The 13977-nt window shown below is 44.8% G+C and overlaps 1 protein-coding gene across 2 annotated transcripts in view; it reads left to right on the forward strand.

The window, feature by feature from the left end:
• The window catches only part of cfap74 (cilia and flagella associated protein 74), a 209875-nt gene that overhangs the window by 161813 nt on the left and 34085 nt on the right, over positions 1-13977 (forward strand). For both annotated transcript variants that reach the window (XM_072477806.1, XM_072477807.1), the window contains exons 24-26: positions 422-595; positions 1650-1783; positions 11847-12117. In XM_072477806.1, coding sequence (XP_072333907.1) covers positions 422-595; positions 1650-1783; positions 11847-12117 — 579 coding nt within the window. The remainder of the gene's footprint in view (positions 1-421; positions 596-1649; positions 1784-11846; positions 12118-13977) is intronic.

Genomic DNA, 13977 nt, shown 5'->3' on the forward strand with positions numbered 1-13977 from the left:
GCAAAGGTTTTACATAGTTTCCTCGCTGAAAACAATTGTACTTTACTCCTGTCCCTTTGTCGAGGTAGCCATACCAAAATGAGTTCATGCATATGATATTTTATTGTGAATATCAAAAATATTCCATTTCTATATTGGCAAAAGGGAGAGATTTTTTTGAATGCTGATTTTTTTTTTTTGGTTACAGAAGATTAACTAAGTAGGTTTGCACCTGCCCTAGAAACCACCCATTGAATCTGTTTTTTAGTTTGATTGAGTATTAATTGAACTGAACATCCAAAATAAAAATGTCACATTTTTCTTTCAGTCTCTCTCATTTTCCCTTGTTCCCTGGAGTTTGGTGGCTATGCATTGTTGTTTTGTAAAATACATAATTCAACAAACATGTCCACAATTCACCAGGCTTTGTCTTTTCCTTTAGACTAAAACAATTCCTTTCACTGTTCACGCCATAGTCACCAGCTCAGACTTCGACATCAGTCCTCAAATGATTGACTTTGGTTATTGCACTATCTATGAGGCTGTGTGGACCACCATCAAGCTCACAAACAAATCAATTCTGAGCCAGGAATATGGATTTGTTGACACTCCAGAGGTAAGAGAGACATTATTGAATTTCTGTCCCAATGAAATATTTATCAGTAAGGAAAACCAAAATGCAGGATAAAATACTACCCACACTGGCCACCATTGTTTCGGAGAATGGCACTCAGTGAATTGTTCATTCGGAGAACCAGTACAGACACTGGGTCAAATGGCCTCGGTCTGCACTGTAACAATTCTGTAATTCTGTTTCTGAAATATGGAAGGCAGGTGGCCTTGGTTCCCCATGCTGACTCGATGGGAAAGTTACAGCAGCTTTCCTGGACAGGTTTCTGATTAAAATTACATTTGGGTGTTAATAATGTCATTAGATTCCTTTGGGCATCTTTTTTACCTGGCTCAGAAGAATAGGTTGCGCTTGGAACCTGCAGGATGGTCAAGACCCCATGTGCCATTTTAATTAGCAGGGGTTAAATTGTTGAAGTGTAGTTGTGTCCCAAAACATAACAGAAGAAAAAGTGTCAGGGCTGTAAAGGCTTGCATGTGGACACTCTGGAAAATATAAAGGATAACGGTTCTGATGGTGGTACAGCATCAGCTCCTGCTGAGCAGGAAGCAGCTCAAATGCTACCTGTGTCAGGAAATAGTTTCCCTTGTTTGTTGGCATCAAAAGACAGGGCTCTATAGTGACTGATATCATGGCTCAATGTTACATACAGTATTGCCTATTAAGATCACAAGCATAGGCAGTAACCTGCATTTTCAATCCAGGCTTTATTTCACAGTGTGAGGTGAACAATTCTACAGACTGTGAGTGTGCTTTATTAACCTTCAGGCATTATAATTTTCTAGGTTACTTCCACAACTGTTGACTTGTGGTTTACAGCAAGAGTTGCATTAGTACATTTATCTATTGGTGCTTGAGCTACTAACTAAAGAATCCTAAAACATATGTTTGTAAAGCTGCAGAGGTGCAATATATCATAAAATTATTGCATTTAAAGTTGTCGACGAGTGCAGTCTTCAGCTCACAAGACTAAATTTAAAATTTGGCACAGTAAAGCTCAAAGCTAGATTGTTCATTTGTTTTTTTCTATTATTTACAGTATATCGACGTGCAACCTAATGATGGTTTTGGTGTACTTTTACCTCTGGAGACTGTGAATATTGACATCATTTTCAAAGCCAAACAAGCTGAAGAGTATGCCTTTAAGCTAATTTGCAAGTCTGAAATTAACAGGTAATCAAACCAAGCATCTGTGGAATATCTGCTTCTAACTAGGACTGGCTTATTTATTTTTTATTTATTCATTCACTGGATGTGGCTGGGCCAACATTTATTTCCCATCCCTGAGGCCATTTAAGAGTCAACTACATTGCTGTGGGTCTGGAGTCACATGTAGGCCAGACCGGGTAAGGAGGGCAGATTTCCTTCCCTGAAAGACATTAATGAACCAGATGGGTTATCACGACAATCGTCAATGGTTTCATGGTCACCTTTAGATTTTTAATTCCAGGTTTTTATTGAATTCAAATTCCACCACCTGCCCTGGCAGGATTTGAAACTGGGCCTCCAGAGCATTACCCTGGGTCTCTGGATTACTAATCCAGTGGCAATACCATTATGCCACTGCCTCCCCCGCCACTGGTTAAAAAAATGTCAGCTAATTAATAATATTAATTATTTTGTAATTACTGAGATATTTTGTACTTTATGTTCCATAAGGGAGCTCTGTCTTTTTATAAAATATGGTATGACTTTTACGGGTATGCTGGTGGTGTAGATGTCTTGTCATTTGAGTATATCTAAACTGGAAGTGACTGCATCGTCTTCTGTGGGTCCGAGCATGGCTGAAGAGATGGAAATGGATGTTCGTAGAACTGGCAGTTCATGCTGCCGTTATTAGTATTTGGAAAGAGCTTCTGCTGTTGCATCACCTCTGGGAACTTTAGAACTTGGGAGTTTGATTCTGAATGCCATCGAAATTGTGCAGGCGCAATATCTGCTAATACTGGTTATTGAGCTCACAGATTGAGACCTCAGACTTTTCATGAGCTGAAAGACTTTGAAAAGCAGATAAATGAATGCTCAGCGTAGACTGTAAACTATGCATAGATTTATCAAAAGTAACAGATAAACTGTAGCAAGAAAGCACACATCGTCTTGCTTTTACAGAACAAAGGATCCCGTTCCTTTCCCCTCAAAAACCTGAGTCCTCCGCCCGCTTCTAACTTTGAAGCTCAGGCTGAGACAAAGGAAATCAAAAGGTTCCATTTATGTTCAGTCTTCACTCATGGGGAAGTTCAAAGGCATTAAGCTGGTGTCTTCAGTGCCTACCCCTAGACAAAGAAGATGAAAACTTAGTAATCTATTTGGACATCCTGTGATGAAGCATCCATGCTAATGACTGGGTTTAAACAGTCACTTCACTACAACAGCCTTGTAGTTGGCCTGTGTTTATGACCTGCACTACCTTAACCTTAGTGAATGCACAATTCTTTGGTTTTTTTTAATGCAATTTATTATAAATCTAAAATACCATAAAAAGAAAGGAGAAAAGCAGATAATGGGCAGGATTCTCATTTTTTGCACCTCCAATGCTTCTTGCCGATGAGAACCATAGCCAATAACAAAGGCTCATTAGGCTCTTAATGGTTACAAAATTATTTCTGTTATGGCTATTGCATATTTCACTGCACTATAGTATAACCCTCTAATGGTCCATGGATAGAATGAAAAAGCTCATTTCCCAACATAGCACCTCTGCGAGAGCACCATCGTCACAAGGACCGCATTGATTCAAGGAGAATTAAGGCCTGCAATCCATCTTCTCAGGGCAGCAAGCACATAGGAACATAGGACTTAGCAACAGGAGTAGGCCATTCAGCCCTTTCAGCCTGCTCAGCCATTCAATAAAGTCATAGTGATCTGGGGCGCGATTCTCCGCCCCCCCCCCCCCCGCCGGGTCGGAGAATCGCCGGGGGCTGGCGTGAATCCCGCCCCGCCGTGTCCCGAATTCTCCGCCACCAGAGATTCGGCGAGGGCGGGAATCACGCCGCGCCGGTCGGCGGAAATCACGCCGGTCGGCGGGCCCACCCCCGGCGATTCTCCGGTCCGCGATGGGCCGAAGTCCCGCCAGCCGGCGTGGATTGAACCACCTTTCGAATGGCGGGACAAGGCGGCGTGGGCTGGCTCCGGGGTCCTGGGGGGGGCACGGGGCGATCTGGCCCCGGGGGGTGCCCCCACGGTGGCCTGGCCCACGATCAGGGCCCACCGATCCGCGGGCGGGCCTGTGCCGTGGGGGCACTCTTTTTCTTCCGCCTTCGCCATGGTCTTCACTATGGCTGAGGCGGAAGAGACCCCCTCCACTGCTCATGCGCGGGGATGCCGTGAGCGGCCACTGACGCTCCCGCGCATGCATCGCACGGCAAAGTCATTTCCGCGCCAGCTGGCGGGGCGCCAAAGGCCTTTCACTCCGGCGCAGGCCTAGCCCCTCAAGGTGAGGGCTCGGCCCCTCAAGATGCGGAGAATTCCGCACCTTTGGGGCGGCGCGATGCCGGACTGATTTGCGCCGTTTTTGGCGCCGGTCGGCGGACATCGCGCCGATTGCGGAGAATCCTGCCCAGGGTTCTGGTCTGAACTCCACTTTGCTGCCTATTCCCCATAACCCCTGACCCCCCTTGTCTGTCATAAATAAGTCTAAGCCTGTGTTAAATAAGTTCAATGGCCCAGCCTCCACTGCTCTCTGTGGAAGAGAATTCCACACACTGACAACCCTTTGAGAGAAAGAATATCTCCTCATCTCCATCTAAAACTGTAGTCCTCTTATTCTTAAACTGTGTCCCCTGGTTCTAGTTTCTCCCATAAGTGGAAACACTCTCCCAGTGTCTCCCCTTTGAAATACCCTCAGGATTCTCCTATGTTTCAATGAGATTACCTATCATTCTTTTCAACTCAATGGGTATAGACCCAAACTGTTCAACCTTTCTTCATAAGATTAGCCCTCACCCCAGGAATGGATGAATAATAAATGTAGCTTTGCCAACATTGCCCACAGCCGAGAACATTTTTTTAAAAATGCTTGAAATGAGAACAGGAAACTCTGAAAAGGTTCGGCAGGGATGTCAACATCTAAATAGAATTTATTTCTACTTAGGATTTTTAATCAGCTATGATAAACTTGCGCCTGAATAGAATGCCCTCTTAGTTGTTTCAGACAGGTATAATTGTGAAATAGATTTTTGTGTAGCACGAACATCTACATCGTAGCTACCTCTTGCTATCACAATGGAGATTTGCAGAGGATTCTCTGCCCGGAGAATGACAATGCCATTACTTCTTTTTGTCAGATCTACGTGTGATAAAGTTAGCTAGATGCTTCAACAATTTAAACAGCCCAGTTTTGGGGAAAGTCGTCAAATATAATCTTTCCAGATGATAAAAAATTTAGCTGTCTGATTCCGTAAGTTGAAGCAGAGATTTAACACATTATGCCTTTTGGTGTCAGTTGGGTAATCGGTGAACCCCTCCAAAATGTAATACTATGCAAGACCAATGTTTATCATTGAAAGAGAAATCAATGTAAAAGACTCTTGCCCCTCAGAAAGGGCAGTGACCAGAACATTTTGTTTGGGCTGGACTTTTAGCCCGGCCGGAGGAGGGACAGAAGTGGCCATGCGTGGACTTTTGCATCGTTGGGAATCAGAGGGGTTCTCCGATTTGATCTAACCCCGGGCCATTTTCCTGGAGGGGAGATGGGGGAGGTAGGGTGGGGTACCAGCCCAGAGGCCTATTAACAGACGGCAAGTGGAATTTTCCAGTTGGCCTCCAGATGCCCCAATGCAGCATGGGACAGTTTAGCTGCCTGGAGGCCGTCTCCCGACGATTGAGTGGTTGGGGCCAAAACTCCAGGCAGGCTTACTGGGCAGCTGAAGACATGGCACCAATGGTGGAGCAGTGAAAATCAGACATGCTCCGAAAGTGAGAACTGGAGCAATGCAAATACCACGGAGGGTGTCCAAATTGGAGGAGGTCACAGGAGATGGTGAGATTTGAAACCAAGAGTAAAAGTTTAAAATCAAGGTATTGCCAGACCAGAAACCAATGTATGTAGCCAAGGTCACTGTGACCATCTGTAGCATTGTTAAAGTGTATTAATTTGACAGAGAAGAGGGATAAAATCATCTTAGTCTATATACATTTACATATGGGGTAGCACAGTGGTTAGCACAGTTGCATCACAGCTCCAGGATCCCAGGCTCAATTCCCGGCTTGGGTCACTGTCTGTGCAGAGTCTGCACATTCTCCCCGTGTCTGCGTGGGTTTCCTCCGGGTGCTCCCGTTTCCTCCCACAGTCCCAAAAACGTGCAGGTTAGGTGGATTGGCCATGCTAAATGGTCTTATGGTCTTATATTTGACTTGGAGGCGGACTGTGTTACTGAGCCATTGGAACAGGTAGGAATTCATTCCTTACACAGTTATGACTGAGGAATCTCATAAGCAGTTCCCTGTGTTGCGCAAGCTTTTACACTTTTGAAATGATTTCATAAGGTGCTTGCTGACTGTTTCTTGCTTCAAGCATTGCTATGTGAAAGTACATGCTGCAATATTATATCAGACTATAGTCTAGCAAATTAACCTCTGCTGTTTCTTCCTCTTGTAGTTTAATTTATTAGGAGGCGGGGTGAGTGTACTGGGTAACCAGGTGAATTAAATTTAATCCTCTTTCAGTTGGTGCAAAATTGTTGCCGTGTTCCTCAAAGGGTTAAAAACATGCAACCGTGGCACACCTTTCCTCGATCAAACATTGTCACCTTCATAAATGGGGAATATTTCACCTGTGACAGTGAGTTATGCTAGATCTTTCGCAAGTATGAAAAGCACATAATTCATGAGAGCCACAGGTGTGAATGAGTTATGATGGTCTTTCCCATGAGTCAAACAACACCTGGAAGTTGCCAGCACTGGTGAGGAATCTGTTTATCCGATGTGCTTGTCTCCAGCCTCTCCACAGCATTTTGAGCTGATCTTTAAATGAATTTGAGAGAATGGGAAACTGATGACGATCATTATTTCACATATGCAAATGATCACTTTTGAGTTAAATATCAATCTTTTGAGCACCTGGAATGCTTATCATGCCTGTAGAATAATATTATTTAATTTAATACTAATATATTAAGTAACAGAATTTGAAGAAAAAATATAATTTCACACAGCAGGAATTCATTTTAGTTTCTCCTAGAATTCAAAGTTAATTGTATGACTGCAAACTGTGCCTTAATGTGCACATTATTCAGTATTGATAGTCCGAATTATTGTATGCTTTTCAGATGTGATTTTGTTGCTCGGCCTTATTAAAGCTGAAACAAAATAGATCAGTAAAGACACTTCAAATAATCAACAGCAGCAGGCAGCTAGTAGAAAAAAGATTTGTCTATCAGACTCTCGCAGTTTTCATCCAGTATGTCAAATCAGTTTCATAGTTATTCACTTTTCTTCTTTATATTCCTTCCTTTTTCCCACTCTCTGAAATGTTGACATTTTGGAACAAGTCATTTATTTTAAAATCATTAAAAGGAACTACTTTTACGGGAGTTGTTTATTCTTAAATAGTGATGCAATTACACAAGGATGCTGATTGGTTTAAATAATGATCATTATTTAGAAGCTGCAAACTAAGATGCAAAGAACTAGAACACTGTTCTGATGCAGTATCTTACAAGTGAAGGCCGGATGATGCCGATGTATCGTAGTAATGGTTAAACAAGATGGAGCTAAACAGGCCCATCTCTCGAAAGCATTTGCCAAATCGAACCTATAACATCACTGTCACCATCAAAAGTGCTCAGGAAAGCTTGGCTCAGTTTCATCATTGTTTTGTCAATTAAGAATTCCAATAAAATTCCAGAGATAATTTCCCAAAATCGCTTGGATTCAAGCTTGTGCCTACTGTAGTCATTTCTTTTGGAATGAGAGAATTGTACTTTTTCTTGAAAAAAAAAGTTCCTATCTCTATTTTTATGACCAAGAAGAGAGAGTAGGCATCGGTTTTCCCTGTCCTCCCCCAATGCTGCGGCTGCCAGGTGTGAAAGAGGAATTCGGTGATTTTTCCTTCTGGTAAAGTTGCTGCATTGTAACAAGTTCCACAGGTTGGCCCGATTGAGATTGGACTCTCAGTGTGTCATGTCCTGTACATACATCCCATACATCCACATGAGGGACCACTGGTTACTACATCAGCAGGTCAAACCCTCTGCTTTCTGAGCAGATACATTTTCAAAGAAGGTATGGAACTAATGCATAGCAATTGCCCTTAATTCAAGGGGTGATTTTGTGATACTGAACGAAAAGATCCTAAATTAAATAAGTTGAGGAATCTCAATCTTGTGGGCACAACTCAGCAGCGTGAAATAGTTCATAATTCAACACTATTGTTGGGGCAGTTTTGTTGTTGTAAATATTGCCACTGCCAAACTTGATCTGGCAGAACTCACTGTTAGTGCTCATTACTAGAAATGGAAATAGTTCTTTTCTCAAATTCTAACCTTAATAGGTGCTCAAATACTCTAGAAATAATAAAGCTGATGGGTACAACCTGTGTTTTATTCTGAAGCACCGTCCCCAAAATAGACTGAACTTAATGTTATGGTACTTACATGTCATTGTATTTCACAATCAATTGTGTTATTGTAACTCGGTCCACCAGTCTGCAATTAACCTGTGATCCTAATTACTTTAACATGGCCTATTTATGTAAAATGTATGTGAGGATACAGCAAACATTATTGCTCGAAGAATAAAAATAAGACGTGAGTACACAAATTTTTTTAAAGAGGATTTTGGAGAGGTCAATCATCCAAATACTTCTCAAATTCATGGGCAGACCTTTTGAATCTGGAGCCTGATGGGATCCGATACAGTCTTTATTCTACCTATTTCCACCAACAGGACGCTACCATCAGTATACCACCAGTGCAGTATCGTGTATGAATTTCAGCACCGGTGCCAGGCCAGATACAGAGCACAAATGTTCCAATGATTGGCTGGTCCAATCAATGTTCCTTCAATTGTTTAGAATAGGCAGACTGGACTCAACTAGCCCGCACTTGCAAAACCCAAAACAAAACAGCTACTGTTAAGATGTAATTCTATGATTAGGCAGTGCTTGCTGAACAATTCTGAGTGCGCTAATAGCAACACTAACAACCAATTTAAGATAATTAGTTGAACTTGTAACGTAGCTCATTTACGCTTGCAAAAAGTGACATTTTTCAAATTAATTTACGGGATGTGGGCATCACTGGCTAGTCCAGCATTTATTGCCCATCTCTAGTTGCACTTCAGAAAGTGGTGGTGAGCTGCCTTCTTGAACCGCTGCTCTACTCCCTGCGGTGTAGGTGTTGCATTCTCACACGTGGATCCGCTTTCTGTAAATAAAAGAAATATGTTCAAAGCTTTCACCTTTTTTGAATTATCTGGCAGCTTGGGCAACCTATAGCACTGTGGGCTAAACAGCTGGCTTGTAATGCAGAACATGGCCAGCTGCGCGGGTTCAATTCCTGTATCAGCCTCCCCGAACAGGCGCCGAAATGTGGCGACTAGGGGCTTTTCACTGTAACTTCATTGAAGCCTACTTGTGACAATAAGCGATTGTTATTATTAGTTCCCTGTTGCCTTCTCCATGGCAAAGCTTTGACCAATCAGAATCAACTTGCCAACCAATCACCACCCTTTTCTCTTGTGATATAAATTGTTGTCATCATTTGAAATTTGCCATTCTTGCATTTATCCTGATGAGTAAAAGTGAAAGGCTTTGAAATCATGGGCGAAATTCTCCCCAAACGGCGCGATGTCCGCCGACTGGCACCCAAAACGGCGCCAATCAGACGGGCATCGCGCCGCCCCAAAGGTGCGGAATGCTCTGCATCTTTGGGGGCCGAGCCCCAACATTGAGGGGCTAGGCCGGCGCCGGAGGGATTTCCGCCCCGCCAGCTGGCGGAAACGGCCTTTGTTGCCCCGCCAGCTGGCGCGGAAATGACATGTCGGGGCGGCGCATGCGCGGGAGCGTCAGTGGCCGCTGACAGTTTCCCACGCATGCGCAGTGGGGAGAGTCTCTTCTGCCTCCGCCATGGTGGAGGCCGTGGCAGAGGCGGAAGGGAAAGAGTGCCCCCACGGCACAGGCCCGCCCGCGGATCGGTGGGCCCCGATCGCGGGCCAGGCCACCGTGGGGCATCCCCCGGGGTCAGATCGTCCCGCGCCCCCCCCAGGACCCCGGAGCCCGCCCACGCCGCCTTGTCCCGCCGGTAAATAGCTACTCTAATTTACGCCGGCGGAACAGGCAATTTCTCGGCGGGACTTCGGCCCATCCGGGCCGGAGAATCAAGCGGGGGGGGCCCGCCAACCGGCGCGGCCCGATTCCCGCCCCCGCCCAATCTCCGGTACCGGAGACTTCGGCAACCAGCGGGGGCGGGATTCACGGCGGCCAACGGCCATTCTCCGACCCGCTGGGGGGTCGGAGAATGATGCCCCTAGTCTCCCTTTGCAGCGAGATTCGTTTACCTTATCCTCATCTCCTATTTTGCTTTCAGTCAAATGTGTAAATTTTTTTGGTAATTACACCAGTCCTCTTTGATCGGGTTGAATTCCCCCATTGTCCCCAAACATGTCTTCATTGTCTTTTGTTTCCAATTTTGGTGCTGTGCGGTTACCCGAATACTTCCTCAAAATTAATCTCACGTGTTCCAGAAATGTGTCACATCGGCCTGTAACATCCTTGGAGTGGCAAACAGCAGCAGATTGCCACTCCATAGCCATTTATCTGCGCTCACATTCCAAAGCAAGCCTGTTTCGCCTGACCCTCTGGCTGAGACTGAAGAGGTGAAGCTGGTCAGTGGCTCCAGCAGCGAAGTTCCAAATAGTGGAGCAAAGGAGGACATACCCACTTTTTACAGCACTAGCTGCCATAAATCGGGCCAGTTTAAATGGACAATTGAAAATGTGAAGGTAAGTTTAGTGGTCACAGAGGAGTCAGGTACAAGAGTATGACAAAACGATTTACTGTTAAAGCAGGCTATTGACAGGGCACAATCCAAGTCCTGGCTGGGACCTCTCTGCCCAGACTCCCGTCTGGACCAGCTTTTATGTTCGTAATCAATTGTCCTGATGTTCCCCCGCCCCTCATTGGGGGAGTTCGAATTCCACGAGGCTTACTGGGGAGGTGTATCAGTCCCACCCCATAGGTTGTGTGAGGGTTACAACAATAGGTTTCTACTGTAAGTTATCTGGACATCGGGGAAGTGGGCGCCCACACATCGGGTCAGCTGGGGATTTGGTGGTCAGGCTTAGATCCAGACATTGACAGGGCTAAGGGATCCGGCCAGTGTGGGGTTGGGCCCTCTCATGTCAGGTGAATCCAGCGCGGGTGAGGAATATGTGGGGGTTGTGGTGCATGGTTGTGGGGGCAAGGGGGGGGGGGGGGGCGGAGATCCTCTGAGGCATGTGGGGTGAGGTGTTGACAGTCCCCTGGGGAGTCAGGGGTGTGCAGGGTGTCCAGTCTCAGTTTGGATGTTTAAAATAGTTACTCTGAAGTTAAAAGTGCTTTTTTTTCTCCTGACTCTTTCAGACTAACTATGATCGTAAAATTGCCAGAACCATCCGAAGTTGACGATTTAAAATCGCTTTGTCAGATGGTTCCCAGCCCAGCACAATTGTCCAGGGGAAGCTAGGCCTTCTAGACAATTGCTGCATAAACCCTCAAGTGGGATCCTCCAAGAGGGATTCCCCAGTGCATCTTAGGAGTGCCCCCAAATCCAACACTGAGGAGGCAGAAAGTTATGTCCCAATGTATTTCATTCTTTAATTTCACAAACCCCATGTAAAAGAGAATTCCACCGCAGCCTCATTGTTATTTTTCTGTTCTGTATTGCACTGAATAAGATTAATACATTGAACTAAACTTCATATACACATCCCCGACAGAGAGGGTAGTTCCCAAAATGCTCAGCTGTTAAAACATACTACGTTGATTATATCAAAAGATTTTCTTTTCCACATCAGTGTTACGTAAGCAAACACAAAATATCTGCAGTATGTACAGAGTTTCTAGCAGTGCCATTGACTGATGCTTTTACAAGTGTGAAAAATCTGATTGAACAGTATTAGACTGTCAACATTGCAAATCAGAGGCAGTAGGTATCATCTCAGGAATAACTATCACTACACTCGCTGCTTAAAGAATTATGGATAGCTTAATGCAATTACAAAACAGCAAACAAAATGTTATCAATGTTTTATTATTTAGGAAATTCAAGATTTCCTGCAAAGCGGTTGGTGTCTTCCCTCCCCTGAAGTTGTCCCATTCAGTGATTCACTTTGCTGCTACAGCTTTGAATGACACATCTACAGTGACGATATATGTGGAGAATTCAAACACCAGCCAAAACCCTCACCCTGCCCAAAGGATCGGAAAAGGAGCAATCGTTCCTGTCGGACCAGCATCATTTGAATTTGTCGTTCCGGAATATTCCTACTTAACTATTGCACCTGCTGGTGGAACTGTAATGCCAGGAGAGGTGAGAGTTTGTCCAAAGCTTTTTCACCTAGCTGAAAGGAAACTGATCATGTACTAAAATGTTGAAAAGAATGGAGATAATGCTGTGTAACCTTTTCCATAAAACAAGTTAATTTCAATAAAGATAGCCCCCAAATCCTTTCCTGTACTGCCAACTATCTCCTTAACCCCTTCTCCCCACACGTCTAACAGCAAATGGAAGGAACTTATTGATTGCATCATCATCTATAGAGTGAGACTATTACTCAGCTACCTTGGTTTTCCCAGAACTTACTGGTTCTTCACCAAGTCAAACCGACCCCCCTTCCCTCTTGTCCTTCTCTTGCCCTTGCCATGAAGCTCCAACTCTCTCATCACAGATTCTACCCCGTCCCAGCCAGTGTTTCAGCCCAATCAAACTGTTTGTATCCGATGTCACACTGCTCAACCATCACCCCTGCACCCTTTGACCTGCATTGGCTGTCAATCCCATATTTAAAAATCTCATCCTTGTGCTCAAACCCCTCATGGCTTGGCTCTCCCTGTCACAGTAGCCTTTTCTGGCCCTGTAATGCTCACCCACACTCCTCGTCCCCAAGCTCTGTCCTTCTGGCTATGGCTTCTTGTGCATTCTCCACTTCACCATTAGTGGCTGTGCCTTCAGTCATCTCAGCCCCCACTTTGAAACTTCCCACGCCTCTTTCTGAGATGCTCTTTAAAGCCCATCATTCTGAGTAAACTTTGGTCAGCCCTTCAATCTTTCCTTCTATGATTTAGTGTGAGTTTTATGTACATCTTTAAGAAGGACATTAAGATGTTTCTATATGAATGTGCTAGCTAAGTGTATGGTGCTGCTGTTGTGATTCCATGTTCATAGATCTGTAGAAATTGACATTTGAATACAATCCTCACTGGTGATTCAGATTCAGCATCTCTCTGAAGAACTACAGTATATACTTGTGTAGATGTCAAGTTTCTGAGGCCAAATCTTTAGGCAAGTACTGGGGTCTCAACTTGTACACGAGTAATATGTTAAAGGGGTTGCAATTGTTTTGCACTAGGACTAACAGAGTGGCCTGATAGGCTATTATAGAATGGCCGGTCCCTCACCCAAGACTCTCTCCCATTTGGCGCTGCCCTGTCCAACTCTCGCTTCCCTACTGACTTTCCCGCTCGCAGCTCCTTTTGTTCCCTTTCTCCTTCCCGCCACCCCTCTCCTGAGCCTCATACACACTGAGGGTTCCGGAGAGAAAGCAGCAAATGGGAGAGTTGGGCAGGAAAGCTTCGAGTGGGGGAGAGTCTGTGAGCGGGAGAGTGTCAGCCTGCAGGAGAGACAGCAAGCAGTTGGTAAGTCGAAAGTGTTAGAATTTTTCAGCCAGCACTATTACTCGCGAGACGTCTTCTGTTGCAGTGGGGAGTGTCCTTGCCTCTCAGCCGGAAGCTCCAGGTTTGAGTCCCACCCCAGGACTTGATGGCCATGGAAGATGCGTTCATAATGTGGCCAAACAGGTTGAGTATCAACCTGCAAAATTCTTCCAACATGCCAAAGGTAGGTGGTAAAAGCAGGAGAGATTCCTGGTCAGCCACGCTTGATGTGGAATGGCAATCCTCAAGCTATATGCCTCTAGCGGCAGACTAGTGACCTGTTCCAGGAAAAGCTGGCTATGGAAACAGATGAATGTCTGCCTGATGCACCGGTAGGTGGAAGAGGCTTTAAATGCCATCTTCGTCCCTCAGACACCTGGATTTTAATTCATCCGAGCAAAGGGTCCACAACTCACAAATTAATCACATTTTTGCCAGAGACAAGAAAAGTCTCCATAGTCCCAGGTGACCATAGGACTGGGTCCTATTAATTAAACGTGAAAAGTTGCATTATAAT

Source organism: Scyliorhinus torazame, chromosome 16, assembly GCF_047496885.1.
Source record: "Scyliorhinus torazame isolate Kashiwa2021f chromosome 16, sScyTor2.1, whole genome shotgun sequence".
Taxonomy (NCBI): domain Eukaryota; kingdom Metazoa; phylum Chordata; class Chondrichthyes; order Carcharhiniformes; family Scyliorhinidae; genus Scyliorhinus; species Scyliorhinus torazame.